The sequence below is a fragment of the Stegodyphus dumicola genome, chromosome 2 (assembly GCF_044657685.1).
Source record: "Stegodyphus dumicola isolate Sdum_Otavi_A_Nest chromosome 2, ASM4465768v1".
Taxonomy (NCBI): domain Eukaryota; kingdom Metazoa; phylum Arthropoda; class Arachnida; order Araneae; family Eresidae; genus Stegodyphus; species Stegodyphus dumicola.
In genome coordinates this window covers 228638102-228663183 of record NC_140769.1, presented here as the reverse complement: position 1 = coordinate 228663183, position 25082 = coordinate 228638102, and the positions used below count along the sequence as shown (strand labels likewise).

General features: G+C 29.7%; 1 protein-coding gene across 1 annotated transcript in view; it reads left to right on the top strand.

The window, feature by feature from the left end:
* The first annotated feature begins 2855 nt into the window (after window positions 1–2855).
* LOC118188194 (guanine nucleotide-binding protein G(o) subunit alpha-like) overlaps window positions 2856–25082 on the top strand; it is a 33193-nt gene continuing 10966 nt past the window's right edge. Inside the window, exons 1-5 of the mRNA XM_035358567.2 lie at window positions 2856–2963; window positions 3184–3345; window positions 12124–12215; window positions 14839–14931; window positions 17931–18091. Coding sequence (XP_035214458.1) covers window positions 3222–3345; window positions 12124–12215; window positions 14839–14931; window positions 17931–18091 — 470 coding nt within the window. The 5' untranslated portion in view covers window positions 2856–2963; window positions 3184–3221. The remainder of the gene's footprint in view (window positions 2964–3183; window positions 3346–12123; window positions 12216–14838; window positions 14932–17930; window positions 18092–25082) is intronic.

The window sequence follows — 25082 nt, the reverse complement described above, 5'->3', positions numbered from 1 at the left end:
TTTAATTTTTAGATTTATTTGGGAAAATATGTAGCTGTTTTCGAGCCTATGCAAGTGTTTCGTTTTAACAGCGAATGCATTTACTTTAGTTTGAACATTTTGAGTAGTATTGGTTTGACTATTTGTTTGGAAATCAGGAATTCTTTATTATTTTTGATTATTTGTTTCTAATAACATATTGGAATACAGAATGCCTCGACATTGCAGTGTATTTGGCTGCAAATCCAATTACGACAAAAATGAGAATGTCACTACTTACTCTTTACCTAAATCACCTAAAAGAAGAGCTCAGTGGTTAAGGAAAATTCCGAGAGATATTGATAATAACTACAGATGCATTCATTCAATTGATTCCATATTTGTTTCAAAAGTATGAGGCTGAATACATATTATTAGGAAAATTTCAAACTGATGCTCTTGAATCACGTTTTGGAATGTATCGGCAAATGTCAGGTTCAAATTATTACATAAATTACCTACAATTATTAGAAAGTGAGAAGAAGCTTCGTTTTAAAAGCAATATTATAATTTCATCATCAAATATCAATATCCCTTTAACTTCTCTTTTACCAGATTATGATAAGGATTCTATCTTTACCTTTGTGAATATTGATGATTATTCAAATTTACTAGTTAATGATTTTTCTACAGAAAATGTTCCTTCTGATATTTTACCAGTGCTAGTTTATATTTCAGGTTATGCTTCCATGAAAGAATTAAGGGTGGTAAAATGCAGTATTTGCCAGGACTGGTTGCAAAGTGTTCATTCGGTAGATATAGCAGATGATATTTTTGGTTTTCTTAAAGAATTAGATAGGGGTAAATTAACTTTACCGTCTGAAGTTGCTTTACTAACATCTTCAATTGTACATTTCTTATTTGGTGGAATTCTCGAAAGCATGGAAGATACATTTCTTATATCAGGAAAGCAACTGGGTATTTTATATAAGTTATCTTGCATACAGTTAGGTAGAATTAACTTTAATTTAACAGATTCTTGCATTTGTGGAATGACTTTGCAAACCCGATTAGAAAATATCTGTTTGATAACTTGTAAAATAATGTTAAATAATTACACAAAACATAAAAATGACAAAATTAATATAAAATGTTCATATAAAAAAGTTAAAAAATTTACCAGTTAATTTCAGTTAATAAGTCACAACTGTTTGTTTTTATGTATGCTTCTGCATAAATGATGTATGATATGTAGGATGTGTGTATATGGCACAGCTCCAAGTTTTATGAATCTATTTTTGATAGTGGAATAGGCCTGTAATTTGGGGACACCACTGTAAAAAAAACGAACCTAATCACTTACCTCTTCGGTGGTTTGGAAAAAGTGATACAACATAAAATTGGAGCTGGCACAAATAGAAGGTTGTCCTTTTTATGAATGTAATTAGCATTTAATTTGCCAAAATTTTCTTGAAAGATTTATTTATAGCATAACATGCATGTAAGTTTGTTTTTATACACAAATTTCCTAGCATTTAAGGAATTTTTAATTCATTTCCCTGTTTTGATAAAATTGTGATATTTAAGTTTTTATTAGTGAATGAAGTGATGAGAGATGACTATGAATATTTGCATTCTAAAAATTTATATAGCTGATGCGATGGGAGCGGCATGAATTTTTACAAAATATTCTGCTCTTAATATTTATTTTAGTGTTAAGAAAATCTAAATAAAATTTACATCTATAAACCTATTGAATTTTTCCCCTTTTGTGGATTTTATATTATTTTGGGAACAAATTTGATTTTAGATTACATAAATGAATTCCATTTTTATTAAAATTGCAGAAATAACGTTTTTTTCTGGTGATTCTCAATGATATTTTTAGTTACATAAACAAAGTACAATTGTTTTAAAAATTATTGAAGATATTCATTTTACCGGCTGTGAAAATATTACACTATGAAAAATTTAATGCAAGTCATGCGACCTAGTCACGTTTATTAATTTTACTTATATTTATATTAAGAGAAAACTATTATTTTTGGCAAGTTAAATTTCGCGCTTATAGCGAAGAGAAAAAGATCGACTATTTTGATCACGTGACCTTCCGAAACTGATTTCGCTTCAAGGCCATGATAGAGTTGGCTGTGTTTTAAAGTAAGGTGACGTCACTGATTACATCATCCACAGCATAAAATTTCATAAAATATGATAAAGAATATAATTTTTATTTCAAATAAAAATGCAAAATTAAATTTATTTTTAATATTTAGAAGCCATAAATAATATTTAAAACACGGAATTTATGCATAATAACACGCATTATTTTTAAAATAAAATGTCAACAAAGTATCGGTTACCATAAATAACTTATCCAGCAATGGGTTTACCATAAGTCGTATTACTCGCCAAAAGAAAAATTGCCAAAAACTCGCCAAAATCCGTGCAACCGTCTACCAAAGTAGCACCAAAAAATATTTTCTGAATATTATATGGCCAAAAGAGCAATCTAGGTTGAAATTTAGACTACGCTGGGCTTAACTATATCACAAAATATAAGAAGTAAAACGGTAAACACCAAAATGTCGTCTAATATAACATCGTTAGAGAAATATCCATAGTAAATCGTAACGAAACATATATAGGTTGTGTTATAATCACATCTCATTTCATTTTGAGTGATGCTGGTGCCTCATTTTTGACTCGTGGAAAAATGGTCGGCCAATATTTAAGGCACTTTTCTTATGGTTCCTTTGAATATAGTAACAGTAATTCTTGCAATATTTTAAATTCTAAATGAAGATGTACAATAAAATGTTATATAATAGTAATTAATAATTAAATATAATTAAATAGTGATTTTTTATAATAATTACGGAACAAATTCAAATAATTTTCGCGAATGTAAACATTTACTAAGCCACTGTCTTTTTATATTGACTGCTTTAGCTACTCTAGTTTGGCAACAAACGGCCTCTGTAATCCTGTTTGACAACAAAAATGTAAGCATTCTAAGCGTGATTTGGTATATTATAAGAATTTTTAGCCAAAACTTGGTATTCATGATAATAATTTTGGTATAAAACGACCCCTTTGCGTTATACTATATATCCGATAAAGGATATAAAATTAATTGCAGTGTAGACTGTATTAGAATTAGATATATTTAAATTTGTTGCCGATGGTTTCCAGTTTTATAAGTAATTTGTTTTTCTCTTCCAGTATGTAAGTTGGAGTTTTTAATTTTGAGGTAATGGAGCATGGGGGCATGTTTAAGTCTTGACGAAGAAGAAAGACGAGCTCAAATAAGAAGCGAAGAAATTGACAGACAACTTGCGGAGCTTGCAAAACAAGAGCGAAATGTCATAAAAATACTCTTGCTGGGTATATACGTTTAACTTATTTTTTGGTTTTCTAATTTAGGATAGTTTGTTGTTCAGTTTTAAGTTTAATAGCTTAATATCAAACGTGATATTTTGTTACTGGAAAGCAACGATCAAATAAAAATTGCTTTCTTCTGTACCTTAGTCCAACTTGAAATAATAATTTAGCCCATGTAGTGGAATATACTACTGTAAATAATGATTAAACATACAGTTGTAATTATATCGAAAGCATTATCTTGAATGTTTTAATTAAACCTTGACATTAAAACTATTAATTAAAAAGCATAAAAAATTAATTGAAAAATAAAAGTAAAGGGCTCTAGTGTAGAATTGGGTGCCCCTTCGATTAGCTATTTTTTTTTTTTTTTTTAATTTTGGCGATGAAACCTCATTTATGGTTACCATGATAGTTTTAACTTTGTTTTATCTTCCTGATTTTTTTTAAGAAAATAGATTGATGTGTACATGAACAAATTTAAGGCAGTGCGCAATGCCTAGTTTGTGCAATTCCTTGGCTTTTTATTTTGGTTTTATGTAGCGGCCATCTTGAAATTGTGCTTTTCTGGCACCGATCTTGGCGTCAAAACAGAATCATCAAAAAACAAGAGGCACCAAGTAAAGTGTTAGATTCTGTCTTTTTTTTCTGTGTGAGTGAGTGTGTAGAGAAAATGGTTGATCTTTGGATTATGGTAACTTGGCAATTTTTTGGCGAAAATTTGGCGACCAACTCTGCTACAGCAACCCTGTATTTTTTTTTTTTTTTTTTTTTCCGCCACCATTTTGTCTTCATGAAGTAAAGACATGTTTCTTTTCTTTTTATTTACTAAACACTTTTTCCAACAATCTACTAGCCAAATTGCACTTATACTAGAAATTTTATTGAACAAAACTGCTTAATCATGACAAATATTCACTGCAAAATTGGGAAAAAGTGCACAATCGCAAACTCCTTGCGCGTTTTTCACAATAACACTACACATAAACCATGTACACGTCGACTTATTTTTACTTAAAAAAAATCACAGAATTGCACAAAAATGGCACTGCGCACACTCTTCACTATATCCATGTACACTGCTTTTTTCTCATAAATTAGAAAAATTTCACGAAAATGCATGACAATTTTCTGAATCTTTAAACCCAGTAAAAAGAACATATATGAAATTACCTTATCGCGAAAAAGTATATACCCTTTCCAAATATGAACATTTCCACGTATAAAATATCCAAAAACTTTTACCTCTAAATTATCTATTATATTATAAATGTCACCAACGAATTCATACCGCAAACATTACAAATACTTAGTGTCAAATATTTAAATTATTTCCATGCACGGTTACTTCAACTAAAACGTATACCAAATTCCTACAAACATAAAATTCACAAAATAACTATCATTTAATTAAAATATCACTAAACCATGTACATGTCGACTTATTTTTACTTAAAAAAAATCCCAGAATTGCTCAAAAATGGCATTGCGCACACTCTTCACTATATCCATGTACACTGTTTTTTTCTCATAAATTAGAAAAATTTCACAAAAATGCATGAAAATACTCAACGTATACTACTCAAACATATTCCAAAATACTACAAACATGTAACTCACAAAATCACGATCATTAAATTAAAATATAATAAAATTAAAAAACACTACTTAAAATATAAATAAGCACATACATTAAATTAATAAAAATTAGATTACAATCCTAATTACTTTAAACTAAATCATTGCTAATAACAATTTTCAAATAATACCATTTTAATTTATTTACTCCTTACATTTAGAACAATGCATAAAAATAATATCCTCAAATGATTAAAAATACTAACTTACCTAATCTTCTTCAGAATCTTCATTACGTCGCTGCAGTACTACTGCTAATTTCTAAATCCTAAATCCAGTAGTCAACTGGAAGTGTATTCATGAAGTAATAAGAAATTAATAAAATTTCACCTATACTCAAACTACTTTCAGCAAACCACGTACCCTTCCTTACACTCCTTTTCACAAAATGTCCATTTTCACCATATTTCTTGCACCGCCATTTAAACTTGTAATATCCTTCCTTTCACACAATCTCAACTTTTTATTATTATCAGATAAACGCATTAAAAATTTAGAATTCACTTTACATAGCGCCATGCAATCCGAAAATTAATCAACACTATTTCACACAACACACAATGAAGCTTTTCCAAATTAACCCCCTTTTCCGATTAAAGAACTGTAATTCGTCCATTAATGTCATGTTTCACACAACACAGAATATAGCTAAATACGAAACTTCCAGATTTCCCCCCTTTTCCGATTAAACAACTGTAATTCGTCCATTAATGTCACATGACATATCTCATGATCTTTCATTTCCCTCACACAAAATAATGCGTAATCGGAACTGTGTGCTTCTCACATTATTACCAAAGTCCTAGGTAGTAACCTTTATCGCCTCCAAAATGTCGCCGAACTACCGGTTACCATATTCCAAAGATCAGCCGAGATAATATCATTAGTGCTGGATTAGCATTAAAAAATTGTGAAATACTTAAAAAAAACTGCTTTATTTAAATTTCACTGTAAAATACTAAATATATTTAGGAGCCAAGCTCTAAGTAATTACTTTTTAAAAACAGCAAAATAAAATTTGTTGATAACTGTTAGAATCAACAAACAATAGGTTAACTATTAGCACCCCTCTGATGGAAATGCTCTAACACTGTTTTTTTCCCCTAAAATAGTCTTTGTAGTCACCTTTGTTTTGGAATACAAGTTTTATAAAATATTTGAACATCACAGTTTTCTCTAGAGGACTTTTAAATTTTAGTAAAGGAAACACTTGAATGTGGAGAAAATAATTATAGAACTGGAAACATTAATATGTGATCAGATGAAATATTTGCTGTATCATGAACACTAAAATTAATGAGTATTTTGTTTTGATACTATGGAATAGTACTAAAGTTTATTGCTGTGGGATAATTATATATGAAGTTAAACTTAAAACTAAATAGGCAAAAGAAAAGTAAGAAAATAAATAATGTATCTTAAAGTGAGCAAATTACTGATACGGCAAATTAGAATTTATTTTAAAATTAAAACTGAAAATGGAGTCAAAATTATATTTTCTGTATCATATAAAGTAAATATAGTGGTATAAATGACAAAAAAGTACAAAGAACTATATTATTATTATCTGACCCTTACATTGTCAAGAGGAGGTAATATACTCTTTTGAGCCAGATTAATTTTGTTTCTGTAAGCTTAAAATTATCGTAGGTGCTGAATTAATAATATAAATGATTTTAGTACTGTTGAAAATTTAAAACTCTTCCTATAGAATAAATCTAATCCATATAAAAAATATTCAGTATTATCAGTCCTATATATGTGAATACAAGTGAAAATTTCAAATAAAGATTAAATAATATATTAGAAAAAAAGACTCATATGATTTTTTACTCTGTTATACTTTGATAATAAACTAAGAAAAATGTTTATAGTGTCATTATATATAAAGGAAAGAAATAATTATGACAGTGAATACAGAGCTAAAAATATGATTACTTGTTTCTTGTTGAACTGGTGAAACAAATGTTCATTAGGAAAATCCGGAATGTTTGAGAGGGCTGACTAAAGAATGTGCAGTCCGGGTTTCTTTTGGCTAATTTTTATCCTCACCATATAATATAGGCAAGAAACAGAATTAAAAAAACAGTAACTTAAAAAAATTATTTGATAAAGTAATGAAAAATGGAAATTAATTAGCAGATTTTACAAAGTAAAAAAAATATCCAGCTGAATGGCAAACTAATAGCAACTCGGAAAAATAAATTTTACGTATTTTTTAGTCAAAGAAAGGAAAGATATATAAAGAAATATCATACAAATTTTACAAAATAATACTATTTGCATTTATACTCTATGAAATTATTTCTCACACATCTTTAATATTCCTCCTAAAAAATGGTTTAAGAATAGCCTTCATTAAAACGTTTTATTTGATTATTAATAGCATTACGTATAACTTTTCTAGACATGTTAGAAGACCAGTTTGTAAGATTTATAGTAGTAAAGTTGAAATCTTTTTTTGTCATAAAGCCTTAATTCTTTAGGTTAACAATGCATAGATCTAGATAATTTGCTTCTAACTGATGTGAGTTGGTCTTATTTAATTTCAGGCATTCAGGGTAAATAGTGCAGATTTCAATGAGATTAAAATTGTTAAAGGGTATTAACAATTTTAATCTCATTGAAACAATTTAAACCACACACACACATATATATATGTAATTGTTATTTTGAAAAGATCCCTTTGTATTTGCATATTTTTTAGAAAAAATATTTCTTGTAGATTTATAAAATTAAAGTAAAATTAGTCTATATTGTAAAGAAATTATTTCGTGGATTATAACGAATTTATAGGATTATTTTATTTAAATGAAAATGTCTTATTGAATTTCTTATTAGGAATACAGAATTTTGATGTAAATACTTTAAGACTAAATCAATGAAAAATTTTATGATAACTCGAAGTTATAAATTTGTCACAAAGTATTAATAGGGAAAGGACCATATATTGATGGCATTATGTGAACATTTCAAAACTGTTTTGTAATGCAACCATGTGGAAATACACTGACACATGTATCTTTTTTCATTGTGAGGGTTAATTATCAACAATAATATTTCTAAGCATAGAATTTCTACAGAAAATGATATGAAATGTCCTAATCATTTTCTGAATTTTTTATGGGCAATGAATGTATTTTAATGTTGTCTAGAAAATACGTGAATAATATTTATTAAACTCTCTTAAACCATATGCATTGTATAAGGTAAAATATAAAACTGTTGATCATATCTATACAGTATACTTTTTTAATTAAATAAACCTTTTAAAAAATCATTATTGACATTTATTCAGAACTATCACAATGAATGTAAATAAACTTAAAAAATTCTTTTTACTGTACTTTAAAACTGTGCTGTTATCAATAAAAGCCATTAGGTCCCATCTTAAAAGCTACTGACAAATCGTACTTTTATACCAGTACTTAAAAAAATTCTGTTTCTTAATGTTCGGATGTTGACTCATGCCAAACATCAGCAATACTGAATGTTATCTTATCCTGTTATCCTTTCTTCTAAAACTAATAAAACCCATTTAAAGCCCATTGTTGGAAAAGTGTTTGGTATTGAATGCGGTATTCTTTGGTTAAATAATCTGGTTGTATGAGGTTTTTCATAGTTTCTGTTGTGTTTAACATAAATACAATTCAATCTTGAAAACCTCCCATAAAGAAATCTTCTTAAAGTTGATTCTGTTTCAGTTCTTTGCTATATGAATATGTCTACCTATCAAAAGCTTATTAAACTAGCTTGTGCTTGACTTCTCTTATATGTTGAAGATGTCAGAAAATTAAGTAAATTATTATAGTTTTTTTAACTGTGACATTTCTTGAATCCTTTATTAAATATTCTGACATACATTTAATACATAAAGGTTAATTCTTATTTAACAAATTCCATGAAGGGAAATATTATAAGAAAATAAATTAGTCTTTAATTTCATGACACTGATTTGTTTCTTATTTTGCAATATTTAAGGTTTACAGTAATAATATTTAAGGCTTACAGGCGGAGAGCAGAAATCTGTAATGACTTTATTATGTATTTAAAAATAGGACTTTTATTAATTTGAATTTTAGCACTTATGTAGCAGTATTAAATATCCAAATGCAAATAAAAAAAAATCTTGTTGTATTAAACATCAGATGCATACAAGCTTTATTAAATAATTGAATGTCTACATCCTGAATGAAAATAAAATAATTATATACTTTTTTGTCATAATCCGTAATTTTGGCAATGAAACAGGCTTCATTTGCTGCCAGCAGAAACTAATGAAGATATCTAAAATTAATTAATTGAAAATAATGAGCAATATGTAATAACTTATTAATTTTTTTTTACAAATGCTACTATGAGATAGGATATCCATTTAACATATATAAATATAACCAGGTTCACATGATAAATTAGGCATCATAAGTCATTAGCAATATTTAATCAAGTGTGCTTAAACTGTATTGTGTACTGTTCTACTAAATAAGGTAATATAAAATGCAATTTATAGTAAAGATTATTATTTATTGTATGTATGAAAATAAGGTTTTCTGAGATTTAGTTTAATCTGTAACAAAAAGTATGTGAAGATTGAAGAAATTTAGTTTTTGTACTGTTCAAAGAGATGATAGATATAAAAAAAATTCCTTTTCTCAACACACAAAATAATGAAAATATTAATATTATTTTGTAGAGTTGAGTTCCATTCCTTAATTAACTTGACTTGGTCCCTTACTGAAATTGGCAGTTGAATCAGCCTACCTATCCTATGAAAACAACAGTAGATACAGTAGAAGGTTTAAACAGACTTTTTATTTAAACTGTTACTTAACAATATACAGCTTGTGCTTACATATAAATTTCTATTGCTTGCAAGATTTCCAGGTGACGTAAAACTTAAATTAACAGTAATTGATTCTGGAGATTTACAGTCTAGCAAGCATTGATACCATTTCTACTTAATTGTGTGAGTAATGTGGCTGACCAAAAGCTAATGCCAAATAACTTTATTTTCAGAACAAAGCAATGCATTGCTGCCAAAGTTCTCTAACTTTCAAGAACTGTGTTCAGATATGCACATATATACTCATTTGAATCCTAATGAAAGCTGATGAAAAGTAGAAGTGATAATAAGTTTCAAAATCATAAGATAATGGACTAATTAAACTAAGTACCTTATAATTAATATAACACTATGAGAAAAAGGAGAACTGATGAAGACTGTTTAACAGAGGAGTATAGGCATGCAAATAAAGAAAAAGGGAGTCAAATATTTTCGTACTTCCTGATGTACTCATGCTTATCATGTAGGAAGACAAGTGCATGAATTTGTGGGATGACCTTTAAACTGGAAGCATATGTTTAGTAATATAGAATGCCATGAATATTATGAATAATTCATAAGGCAGTTTGTAATTCTGGTTTTTTCTAATATTACTACACAGTTGGACCTTTCTGGGGAAATTTCATGTACTGAAGCATGAAATTTCAGCAGACAATTCTCTGCAAGTATGAATAGTAACAAAACTAAGCTTAAGTGGTATAGTAGTCAGTAAGGTTGTCAGTAGGTGAATTATGTCATGTTAAAAATATTTGTTATTTACCATTTGACTAAAGACTATTCTGAATTTATTTTAAATGCAACATTTTTACTGTATATAGCAGTACCTAAATTAAGGCATGGGTTCTGAACTGGAAGAGAATTTCATAATTTCAAATTCAGGAGGGGAATAATATGGTCAGCCTTTTATTTAGTTGTTAAGTATTTAGTTCTGGTTTGTGAATATAAAATACTAATTTTATTCGAGTTTTGGTATTTATTAACATATTCTATACTTTTTGTTATTTAATTTTTAAATTATGAAAAGAAAAGGAAAAAAAAAAAAAAAAAACTAAATAAATATGTATATATTTTTTGAGTTTTAGAAAGGAGAAGAAATGATATAGTAATGAAAAGGGAGATGGTGCAAAGCAGGTTGAGAACCTCTGAGTTAGAGCTTAATTACTATTTATCAATTGATGGATGTAACTAATTATCAATTTTAATCCATGCTATGCAATATAATATGTTGAAAATAGGTCTTTGTTATGGACTGTCGAGTCTGGTTATGATGATGAAAGGAAGTGTTCCTGTTATTGGTCATGATGATCCCGAGACTGATGGATAGTTGAAATCCCATTGTATATATTTATATAGAAAAATTTATTCAGTTTTTTGAAAGTATTCACAGTATTTCCCACAGAATTACTAAATAGTAATTTGATAGCATATTTGTTACAGCAATCTGTTTTCAATGAAGAGAGTTTAGTTTTAGTTGCCCCTTAGAGTAAATATTTCCAAATTTTAAAGCTTTTATCTTTTCTCTCTCTTTGTCTCTCTTTTAAAATAACAGTTCATTTTAATAATAGTAAATTTATAATTTACACTCATTCTTCTAATTTGTTATTTCAAAATGTAATGCATCTATTTGAATTTCATGTTAAAGAATAGCAGCATACATAGAGTAATATTAATTTTATTTATGCGCAATTTTTCCCCATGAAACTAAATATTTTGAAAATATCTATAAAAATGCTGTTATCATATTGGCCCAAAGCTGATACTTCTGTTAAAAATGTCCTTCTGTAAATAAGTAATAAAAGGGTATTTCTTATTACTTAAATTATAAGGAAACAGAAATACTTAGTTTTACCTAAAAACACATGAAAAAAATTATATCAGCATTTTCAACATACATGGCTCAAATATGTGAAATGATCTTCTAAATAGGCTGTTCCTTTTACTTGTAAAACACTTTAACAAAATATAGGGCATATTTTATATTCTAGTAGAGATGATACTTAAGTATTTTAGCTGTGGTATAAAAAAAATTAAAACAGTATTGTTATTTTTATTGTAATTTTAATGAAACGTTTAATGAAGTATCATTGGATTCAGATGTGTAAGTTACATCTGAAGCTGTCCTATTTTATTAAATAAATTTTAAAGTTAGGAACAATCTGTTTATTATCGTTTCTAACCCCCTATTTATTTATTCATCTTATGCATGCATTAAATTACTGAAGCATTGTTTATTATACTGTTTGATGTTATAATTGCTAATAATGTTTTTGTAAATTAATTTTATTTTGAATATATTGTAGGGGCTGGTGAAAGCGGAAAAAGCACACTGGTGAAGCAGATGAAAATAATACATAGTGATGGCTTCACTACAGAAGAGCTCAAAAGTTTTAAAGTAACTTCTTTTAATTATTGTAATATGTGAAGATGCATATGCTTGCTATAATATGTAATCTAATTTATATCTAAAGGCATAATGTGCATAACTTGGAACTATTATTTTAAGTTTGTCAAAAATTAAAATTAGCATATTGACTGTTTACTTAAATGGACAAATAAATTTTTCCATATAGTATATTGAAAGAGGAATCTTAAATAGCATTAATGGGAAATGGCAGACGAATGTAAAGTACTTTCGCATTATTACGCCCAGTGGTTGGAAGAATCGTTGGTCAAAGCACTATGCCACCAAGGTAGGCAACCCAGAATGTAATAAACATGTTATATCTGCCATCTCCCAAGTGGATGGTGGACAAATGGTTGTGTGCACATTATGCCAGCATGTAATGGACACTGTTATGGAAGTCCCATGAAGTAAATGATCGAATTTTATGAAAATGTATTGTTAAAAATTACAAGCAGAATGTTCAAGTGCGAGTAAGAAATTGGTTCGAGATTAGCCAAATATTGTTTACAACAGCTGTTCCTTTATTTATTGCTGGTAAGTTTTGTCACTCTTACAGTTTTTATTGTCTTTATATGTCTCCAAATGTCACTACTGCAATTTTCTGCAAGAAATATACGTTTCTAGTTTGGAAAAAGGAAAACGTCAATTAGTTGTTAATGCTGTGAAAGATTAAAATGTTTATACTAATTAAAAATTGATTAAAGCATAATGGGTATTATATATCCAGTTTATTTGTGTGTGCCTATTTAGTTCATCTTGAACATTCCTGGAAGTTTCAGACTGTAAGCAGTTTGATTCAACTTCTCCACTGAGTTGTTTTTAATTAGAAATATCTATATTTTTTCTGCTGTTTGGAATTAACAAAATTCTTGTAGGCCAACCAATGGCCAAGTGCACAAGCCATAAAATGTCGGTAATATATGGCCCTCACAAATGTTATTTCTAGCAATTAAATGGGCTGGCTGCATGAGCTTTTGATGGTTTTCCTTGCATGTAGCTTTAATACAAGCTATGGAAAAATTCCTTCATAAAGTCATCTCTTCGCATATGCTTGATATCTTTAGCATGTTTTACTAAAATCAAGTAATCTAGTCCAATTTCTGCAATATAATGCATTATTTGATAAAGAGTAGAATGTTAAGATATAAGATTCCACCTTTAGCACTAGTATTGATTATAAAAGTTTAATGCATTTCAGGAGACAAAAGCAGCAGTTTCATCTAGATGTAAATAATTTGACCTTTAAATAATAAATAAGAATAATAAGAATAATAATAAATAAGATTAAAAATCAGAAACAAGTAAGTTATGTTTTTCCTGAGGAAATGAAACTTCTTTTCTGATTTGCAAATTGCATTCAATCTTTTCAGTTATTATCAGTGCTACATAAACTGTAGCTTTGTCTGTTATTTTTGGGGTAGCTGTATAATCAATTAATAAGGCATGCATTTGTCACTATATATATATATACTGTATCCATCAGATGTTAATTGTAATGTTAATTTTCTTTTGTTTTTTTATTCTGTTTTTTTATTTTTTCTATAGGCAAATTTCAGTTAGGTTTCCAGCTGATTATTGCTCTTTTTAATGTCTGCCTCTTTATTCCTTATCTAAGAGGCTCAGGAAAATTTTAAAATTACTGTTATTTAATGCATATATCAGACATATTGTTGCCTCATGCTTGTTATAAGCATTATTTTGTTAATGATACTCGTGTATGTTTGAAATCTTGCAATAGAAAGTGATGGATGTATCATTGCCATTACCAGTGGAAATTAAAATCAGAGTATATTCTTTATATGGGCATATTTTTTTAAAGTGAAAACATTTCATATTCTTTTGATAAGAAATAGTAAGCAATAAAATAAAGTACTAATTAGAGATAGTTGAATTGTGAAAGTTAACTATTCTAAGAATTGAGTTGACCTCTGATAAATTTAGAAATCCTGGTAGTAATTAATCTGTAACTGAATTCAAATGATTAGTTCTGCTTCTTATGAAATATGAGGATGTGTGCAAAGAAATAATTTAATAGTTTAAATTCTATTTTTGTTAGTAGAGTTCCCTTTGTTAGTAAGGTCTCCTTTGCCACTTTGAGAACAATTTGCTTAACAGAATATCACATAATGGTAAACATAAAACATATATAAAGAACATTAAATTAAAAATTGCTTACGAGATCATGCATCAAATCAAAATGTTGGTTGAATTTTAATGAAATAAGAAAAGGGTATTCAATAGGCAATGCAGTTTTATATATTGTACATATTTATATAAACAAATAGAATTTTTTGGTAAATTGTTAATGTATCAGGATAAAAATAACTTAAATATTCCATTGACAGAAACAAATGGAGAAAAGGTTTCTTTTTTTTTTTTTTTTTCTTTAATGTGCAAATAAGTTACAATCATCATCAGCAGTCATGATTCATTTTTTGTATTTTTTTATCATGCTGTATTTAGAAATGCATTATTGTGTATATTTTCGTTGGTTATATTACAAAGGCTTTTCCTTGTTTATAATTTTTATTTATTTATTTATGTTTAAATTATGCACTAATTGCTCACATAATCCTTTTTCTTTATTTGTTGTGTCTTTCTTTTTTGACAGCCAACAGTGTTGGACAACATATTAAGTTCAATGAAGTATGTACTCACAGGCATGGGAATACTGCGTATCAATTTAGAAAATGCCAAAAACAAGGTATTACATTTCATTATAGATGTAACTAAGTTTCTTATTTGTTTATTTTTTATATTTCCTTAAAAATTAGTATTCATTGAAATTTAATTAATTTTCCTCTCAATCTTTTTAAATAATTGTGTAACTGCCATAATAAATACATAAAGAGCAATATAAATAAAAACAGATTAAATGTATAAATATATTCTTGATCAAAAAACACACATGCTAAATTTTCCAAATTGTTAATGAAATTGTACATCTACGTATTAATGCAACCACTTTTGCCAAAGTTGCCAAGTTTTCATATTGTGCCAAATTCTGGCAACCATGGTCATAACTATTCTTCATTGTTAGCAATCAACATTGTCATTTTAATAGGGGTTCTTTTTATTGTATTCCAAGTTCCATTGGTTTTTATAAACAAATCATGATATTTTTTGCTTTAAGATCAATTTTAAAGTATGATAGGAAGGATTTGCCTGGAATGGAAGAAACTCTAGTAAGGTTTCTGCAACAATATAATATTTTACCACAGAATTGCTGAAGGGAGCAATTGCTTTAAATATATCACTTAAAACAATTATTATGCTATTTCTACTAGGACAAAAGAAACAGAAATCTGTTTGCAAGTTGTTTTATTAAATGATTTTTAGAATAAATGCCTAGTTAAAATGTAAAATATGTGTGCATTTAAGAAATTTTTTTTTAACAGTTATTAGCCCAGAGGAGCCTTAGCTCAGAAGGGCTATTAATTTTGTTTTGTCATTTTGTGTCGATTCACTGTAAATAGTATCTATCACTTTTCAAACTTTTGCCATGAAATATTATCGCCCTGTGTTATATTTAAAGAAATTAAACAATGAAAAATCCGCATGAATGCATGCATGTTTCTCTCATCGTGATAAAACAACAGTACCTAGAGCCATCAAATTTTGAATAACGTATATATCCACCTGAATATGGACATCTGGCAGCCCAAATTTGGAATTTAAAATTTGTTTTATTATCTATTTCATAATTTGTAAAGCATTTATGAGTTTTTGATTAAGAAACTCAATGATTTCAAAGCAAGCAACACTGCAGCACTTGGCAGCACTGCGGGGAAGGGGGGAGGACATTTTCACCTTCAGCGTGTGAGACTACGTATTGGAAATTTTAAAGATATGCTCATTTTAAAATTATTTTGCTGTTGAATTGAACTTTATTTGAAGTGTGAAGAACATGATATTTAGTAAATAAAGGTAATACAGAAATGTTTAAAAAATGCTCCTTTGGGTGTAATGTAAAATTGGAAATTTTTTTTTTTAAGTATATTTTTTTTCCTTCTGTAAAAACATCTCCAAACAATATACAAGCACCAATAAAAAAAGGATAATGTAAGGGAATTAGTAGCATAATATCTAGCCATATTATATTAAAACTTCAGTGTTCTGAATGTGAAGACTTTTATAGAGCTAAATTAGTTTGTTCTAGTTTTGTTACTAGTATTCAGTTTATTTAACGTATAAGTAATGATCACACTAATTATGACAAAACATAACTGAAATAGTTTTTATTACAGTGTGAGATGAGAAAATACTTGAAATTATGCAAAAATTAAAAAAAAAAAAAGTGTTGAAATAAAAGCTGCCAAATTAAATCTTTATTTTTAAATCAATGAGCATTAGTTGTGATATGATTTTGTAACAAGTCACAATACTGGAAATTTTGGCTTTACAAACTCTATCCTTTCACATAAATTTTTGTAGACTAGTGTTATTAGATTATTATAAACCTGATCGTTATGCATAGGTTTTTGTAGCCTATGACAGCATTAGAAATGTTGACTTAATAAACCGTATCCTTTTGTTAATTAGCTTGTCAAGTGTTTTATTGTGCTGGATACATGCCCAGAAAATTATTTAATGTTTTTGCTGGAATTCAAACTCATTTGCATGTATATTGCATATCAGGAACTCATTTTTATATATATTGCATGTCTAGTTACACTGTCCCATTATTCTGGCTTCTAGTATCTTGATTGCCTTAGTCTTTGTACATTTTATGGTGAAATATTACTTTTTAAGACCACAATGTTGATACTGAAAATTCTGTAGTCTTAAAAACAATTTGTAGTAGAATTTTGTTGACATTCAAAAGTCTGTGTTGTTTTAATCAACTAATGTAGCATACTTTCAGTGTGTTCTTTGTGCCCTACCTAAAAATCATTGCAAATTATTCCAAAATATTCTATATCTAAAATTGAGTATATTATGTTGCTTACATCAAGATTGATTCTGATGGTAGCTTAAAGGCATTCTTAGATTTTTTTTAATAATTTAGTGTTACAGTTGCAGTATTGTATTAATTATGTATGCTTTGTATAGAGACCAAAACTCCAATTGTAGAAATAAGGAATCCATTATTTAACTTTTAACATGAGTTATACTTTAATAATTAGAAACAGATTTTACAGCTAAGCTGAATAATGTATTATCCATCATAATGAATTTCCACAAAACATTAAAAAATGTTATTAATAATTAGTTGATTAATAAATTAGTTAAAAAGTGATTACTAAATGCTTTTAAATAAACTTCATAATATTTTTTTAGAAGCAATTATCCAAACTTGTACATGAAAAACACCCTCTTTCTGTATAGGAAAAAACTTCATGAAAGACATCATTTTGCTAATAGTAAAAATCAGTGACAGTTACTTTCCCCCCTTTTTTACCTAGTGTTTTGTTCTTTCGTATATAACAGTTTGCAACTTTAGTATATTTTATAGCTAGCAGAAATCGGTTATTATGTACTTATTCCTTTCTTAACAGAAAATATCATCATATTTTCCTTTTGTATTTTGTACAGTAATTGAAATAACATCTGTGACTGATATAATGCATTTGAAATAAGGAAAGAATATTGAATCATACTGTATAATTATATATGTTCATTAAATTATAATTGTGTAAGCAAGCACTTAAACTATTTCTTCTATTTCAAGTCTTGAATTCTATAACAGTTTTTATTTCGTAGGCTCACGCTCAAACAATTTTATCTTGCCAATGTTGTTTTGATGAAAATTTTGTGATGCTGCCATTCATCTGTAATTCATTACGAAATTTATGGAATGACAAAGGTGTAAGATTAGCTGTGGCTCGAGGATATGAGTATGAACTTAATGATTCAGCACTCTAGTAAGTAACATCATTTTTATTTTGTATTGTCATTGATATTCTTTACACAACATGTTTACTAATTTATTTCAGTATACTATTCAACAATACAGAGAACAACAGGATTAAAATTAATTATTTATGATTTTTTTATCATAAGGGGTTTATTATAAGTGCTTTTAGTGAATATGTAGTATTAATCATATAAGATATCTCTGGGTTAGCCTCACTCTTTAGATGCACTTTGCATTGCCTTGTGTTTAACATTCTTAATAGTTTTAAATTTAACAGCTGATTGTGCTCTGTGATCCTGTGAACACCTGTACGAGTCTTTCTGTGGAGAGGTCTAGAACTCTGAAGTGTTTCTTTTGATAAAATAAACTTATCGACTTAGCATTGGACCTGTGTGCATTCAATCTATTATGAACCCATATGCAGCCAATAGTAGATAGCCATTATTGGCTCTGCAATTCTCTGATGTTTTTTTAAGTGGAAATAGATCGCTGTGTACTTGGAGAGAAAAACAGTGAAAAAAAATTTAGAATGAGGGAATTTTATTTTTTTAGTGTTCTTATAATCCTTATTTAAGAATTAAAATCTTTATTTGGTACTTTTCCGTTTTGCCGGCGCAGGCGATAAAGTCGCCAATAGTGGTACAACTGATGCCAAACGGAATATCCTCTTTGGTAACCTTTTACGCCTCATTTTCAAAACAAATCCCAGTTATTTCTTATCAGATTGATTGTTTCTTTCAATACTGGCATAAAATTACATAGAATGTTTACCACATACCTCAATTTTATGCCCTAAGGCCATTCGCGGTAATTAAGTCAATTAGGATGCAATCACACCGCTAACCCGAAGGCAAAAATAATAGAAAAGGCAAAGTCAAGGGTTAAATTCATCCATTCTAATGAGAATGCACTAGCAAAGTAAAGTACTGCGGTTTTACATAATTTCTGAGTAAGCTATTCATATGAATTGAAATAGTTCTTGCAATTTAAACTTGTATTCCAAATTAAGTTTTAACTTGAAATTAATGTACATAATTACTGAGAGAATTAGATTTTTGTAGCGTAGTTTACGTGAGATGAGATCAATTAAGGTCAGGTGATATGAACCGGCGAATCAGGATCTTGAACAATGAAAGCATAGTAAATTCTTAAATTAATATCTTTTTACAAATTTATTGTCTTTATTTATTGGCTTTTTATAAAATTTTAAATGATATTATAGCGTGTATGCCTTCAAAATAAAAAATTCTTAGAACTAACATTTGTTAAAATTTTTTATGTGTATACTGTATGGTGTCGCCAATAAAGTCTGCTTGGTGAGATTTGCGCCGGCGAAACGGAAAAGTACCCTTTATTTTAATACAGGGTTCGTATGGTCCTTAAAAGTCCTTAGTTTTTTTGGAAATGATTTTAGGTTCTTGAAAGTCCTTAATTTCGATAAAAATTTGACTTATCTCACATTTCTGTGTGTGTTTTTTTAAAACTGCCACTTTGAGTATGAATTAACATGTTGGAGGAATATATTTTGGCGATGCATTGATAAATATGTATTTGATCTCTTAACATTTGAATTCTTTCCTACTTCGTAATACGAGGGCTATCCAGAAAGTAGATTATGTTTTGGAATAAAAAAATAAACAAAGTATAGGAAACAAATTTTATTATATACAGATGAAAGCCACACTCAAATAATACTTTTCTACATAGTCACCATACAAATTAAGGCATTTATCGTAGCGATGTACGAGCTTGGAAATTCCTTCGTCGAAAAATTCGGCCGCCTGCTCCTTCAACCACTTCGTTACCTCTTCTTGCCTTCCATCTTGCACAAAACTTGTGGTAACCAAGCTTTTCGCTGATGATTTCGTGCAACAAACTTCGGCGAAATTTGTGGAAAACTCAAAGAAAGTTCCGTTATTGTGAAATTTCGATTTTCACGGACTTTAGCATCGACTTTTTCGAGAAGTTCGGCGGTCACTATGCTGGGTCTCCCACTTCGATCTTCGTCATGAACATTGGTTCGGCCATTTTGAAATCTTATGACCCACTGACGCACTCCACCTTCAGTAATAATGTTGTCCCCATACACTTCACGAAGCTGCCAATAGATTTTTATCGGTTTACAGTTTTTTGCAGTCAGAAACCTTATTACTGAGCGCACCTCGCAGCTCGCGGGATTTTCAATTAACGCAGACATTTCAAACCGTCACAGTATCTGAACGGAGCACAGCACGAACCTCTCACTAGCACGGCTAGATGCAGACTGAGCTGCGCAACGCTCTGACCCCAAGATGGCCGCGCTAGCCCCGCCCCTAGCGGACACAGATGGAAACGTAATCTACTTCCTGGATGGCCCTCGTATAAATGGTTGAGTTTTAGGCAGTGTTTATGTTTCAGTTGAGGTACGAACATTTCAAAATAATTTTTTTTTAAGGAAGAAAATGAAAATATTACAAATATTACATGAAAAACAACTTTTCCCTTTTTGAGATATGAGTTGTTTTATTGTGTGGTGCTAAATTTGGCAACTTATCAACATTTTGGCAATGTCAAGATCAGTTTGTGCACAAAATTTATTATTCTGTGATTTCCCCCTCCACTCCTGACTTTTTTCTTTTAAAAAACATAACAGCATTGATAAATATCATAAAAGTAATGATAATGTAAACGAGCCTTTAATATAAACTATGTTGAACTAACTAGCAACGAGGGTGCCCCCTGGTGAGTAGCCTTAGAAATACTTCAGTAAAAGCCAAGTGATGAACCTGTTAGGTTCTATTAGACTCTTACCCTGTAATATTCTTAAAATTAAATGTAATGTCTATATGTAATTTAAACTTGTTAATAAATTATTATTACATTATAAAGGACTCTTCTGTGATTCCATCCAACATGACCCCCTTTACAGTAATATATTAAAATTATGTTTAAGAAATAACATTAAAGTGAAGCATTTTTATTTTCTCCTGCCATATTTTAAAGTGACAGTTTTTTGGTGACTTAGGAATATTTTGATTTTGAAAAATGAAACAAGATATAAATGCTTATAAAGCTCAATTTCTGGAACACTTTTTAGAAAAAAACAAAAATGCAATGGTAATTATTTAAAAATTAATTTTATCTCTCTTCATTTGTATTTTTTCTTGATGAAATTTTTTTCTCATGTAATTGTTTCAGAATATCTAAATGTGTATCGGTTTTTTCTTGAAAATTCAATTTTCCTTTCAGACTTTAAAGGTTTAGAAGGATTTGAAGGCAAGATTATACCTACAGTTTCTAGAAAAATGTGCCAAAATGGGAAGTTTCTTCATCGTTATAACACATAATGGACATGTTTTGTAGGAAATTTGTAATAATTTTTTTATCTTTTGAAGGATTTTTGGCAGAACAGTGAAAACAAAGTTATTGAATCTTCTTCTTTTGATCCCAGAAGTCTTTCTCTTAACATTTTTATCTTCTCTGTATTTTATTATCTTTCCACTAGACACAGATATTGAAGTTATCTTAGAAACTGAAAACTGCCAGTTTTAAAAGATTATATACCGTATTTACTGGTGTATAAGACGACCAGCCTGTAAGGCGCACCCCCTTTATTATACACATTTTTGAAGGATAAAACTTTATTACTGATCATTACAAAGAGTTTACAGTATTTTAAATATAAAGTAATAAAAAGCAATACTTTCAACAAATACCCAATCTATCTGGGAAAGAACACCTTTTAATCTCCTTCGTCAAACCTGAGACACTCATCACCAGAGCTAAATGAAGAGTCACTTGAAACCTCTTCTAAATCAGCATCTGAGTTCTCATTGTCCTCTGTACCATCCAGTGCATTATTAATGCCACACTTCTTAAGGGATTTAACCATTGTCTCTGTTTTCGTAGCATCCCATTAAGCTTTGACCCATTCACAATCTTGCGAAATGCTGGGCCTCTTCCTTCTTCCTGATGGTAAATTTGAAGACTGCATTCAGCTGTTCCACTTCTGCTTTATAAATCCCTTAAATACTTTATTAATGCAGACATCTGAAGGTTGAAGCTGACTAGTTAGGCCTCCTGGGAGAATGAAACTAATCCCATACTGTAGGGTAGGTTTCTTCAACAGTCCGACAGGGCATCTTGACCAAATTTTATTTATCCATAACTTCATTCCTCCTCCATCCATCCAACCTTTTGCGTGAACATGTATAAACACTCCTTTAGGCAATTTTTCTTTGGAAGTGTATTCCTTTAAAAAATCAATAAAGGAGCAATTTTGTCACATCAGCACTGCAGGATAAAACAACCACATATTGAGTTACCTTTGGAATCTACAGTTTTGTTTGAGGGCACATCAAAAATCAGAGGAACCTTGTCCATGTTTCCTATTTATGCAAGTTCAAAATTTTCTCATTTTTGTGCATTAATGACGAATCAATGAAATTCAATAATTTCCTTTTTTGGGAGGAAATTTTTTTAATCCACATACATAGCTGGTTTCTCTTCATGAATTTTGAACACCATGATGTTGATCCAGTAAAATCGGCAATCTCTCTATCAGTCACTATCGCTTTTGCTTGATGTGTAATCATTTTTGGTAGAGACTGAAAGTCTTGCTTTTCTGTGGTCTAAAAATCCAAGTATTCAGCTCTGCCATAAGTTCAGGCCTTTTTTTTAGATTCTCTTCCTGATTCTGCCAAATTCTTATCATTTTCTCAGTTAAGGGTGGCCCGAACTGCCTCTCTGCAGCCCTGTTTTCATGTTCTTTAGCATGTGCAGTCACACGTAGCTTGTATGCTATGTTATAGCAATGCAGACATTGTTTTTGAACCATAACATGCCAACAAATTTAAGAAAATTGAACAGTAGATATTTCACACACTTAAAAGTCGTTCACAAAAATTGGAAAGTTTAAACAAACTCAGCTGTGATCGTCGATAACAGCGCATGTGCATTCTCTGACGTAATTGTAATATTCCCACTCAAGGAAACAAGAAGAAAATTGCATAACCCCAAATGGAGGAAATTTCTAGAAATAAATGTAATCAAAGACTGAGTATCGATGTACAAGACGCACGCCGTTTTTCAGGCCTATTTTCAAAGAAAAAAAGTGTGTCTTATATGCTGGCAGTGTGTCTTATACGCTGGTGTATGTCTCAGTACACCATACATAACCTCAGTCCTGCCCTAAATTCTGAAAATTTTGTTATTCGTTGTTTCACTAAATCCTAAAAATTCTGCCACACTGGCTCTGCTGGCACCACCCATGACCTTGTATCATTTTACATTTATTCTCAATACTAATATTATTAAAAAAAAATAAAATTAGCAGTTTCTCATTCGATTTAAGTACAAGCCGTCGTTAGGAAGTTATGTGATAAGCACAAGCAGTTCTTTAGAATAACAGAAATCTTTAATTAAATCTAAAAATTGTAAAATGAAGATGAAACTCGTTCAAGAAGAAATTAATTTTATGAAGCGAGAGAAAATTATTCTTTAAAGCTACATTGTCAAAACATTAACAAATATAAACTTATAAAAGATGCTAAAGAGAAGCAAATTGATGTAAATTAGCTAAAATATCTGGAAAATTTTCAAATTAAAAATACGCATAAACATTGTGTTTTTAGTTATTGCTACAAAACCTAAATGCTTGTTAGTAGCTCCAGAAAATGTACGTGAAACTCCAATATTACTGTGTTAGACAAAGTGTAGCTAATCTTTCAACCAATTCAGCTATTAAAACAATACCAGTTTCAGGCTTTCATGTCTGTTCTGATCAGCAGCTCTCTATCCCTAAGCAAATGGCTGCAGTTGCAGTATCCAAGCTTCCATTGTGAGACATACTGATTATTATTTTCCTTCCCAATTTAACTTATGCGCCTTGATATAAAATTGGTGCAAACCTTTGGACAACTCTTTCTGATGGCTTCCAGATATTAACAGGACTGGGATCAGAAGCTATCTCTGTTCTTACTGACTTGTGGCAGTGCTGTCCCTGAGACTATCGGCTATTCCCCGTCCAGACTTCGGTCTTGACCTTCATCAGTCTTGTAATCTCTTATTTGGTCACCCTCTGAATGCACCTTCATCGTCTGAGGAGTACATTTAAGATATCCGTGCATGATTTGAAGTGGTGCACAATTTTGTATGAGAGTAAGTCAACTTGATGATGGAGAAAATGAATACTCCATGCGGCATGAGAGCTACAGGATATTAATTCAATGAAGGTGACAAGATCTGGTTATGGAATCTAATTCGATCAAAAGGACTTTCTCCAAAACTACAGCCACCCTGGGACATTCCTTATACAGTCTTATACAGGCTTAACGACCTTGTAGTTTGAATCCATAAGTATTCAAATGCTAAGCCTGAAGTCGTTCGGTACAATAGGATAGCCTCTTACTATGGCCACAGTACATCGTTTGCATAGTATATATAATGTGCTAAGACCATGGTCCTATTTGTATATAAATTTGTTAATTTCTGCATTTATTTATTGCTTTAGTATTGATTTGTTTTATGTTATTTACTGAAATAATTGTCTTGGTATTGCATTGGTTTTCATTAGTTATAAGTATGGCTTCCTGCCCAGGGATTGTACTAAGACATGCAGTCCTTGGGAAGAGGTCAGTATTACAGATTTTGTACGTATGTGAATAGTTTTATTGAAATTATATGTGAAATTGTAGTATTTTTTTATATAATGTAGCATGAAATGCTTGAAAGAGATGAAGCTTTGCAGGTAAGATAAGATTACAAGAACAATTCTCTTGAAGTAAGAGGTTATCTCATTGAATTGTCAAGATATCGCTAAGCTGGTGCTAACTTTTGAAACTAATTTCTGTCACCAAACTTGATGACATTTTGGTTTGGTCCCTGAATAACTGCAATTGGTACTGTAATTTATCCCTATATGTAATTGTAATCATATCCGACCCTTATGTGTAACTTTGACAGTAATTTTGAGAAATGGAAGATATGAGAGATTTCTCAGTGGCTACAGTAAAACTGTG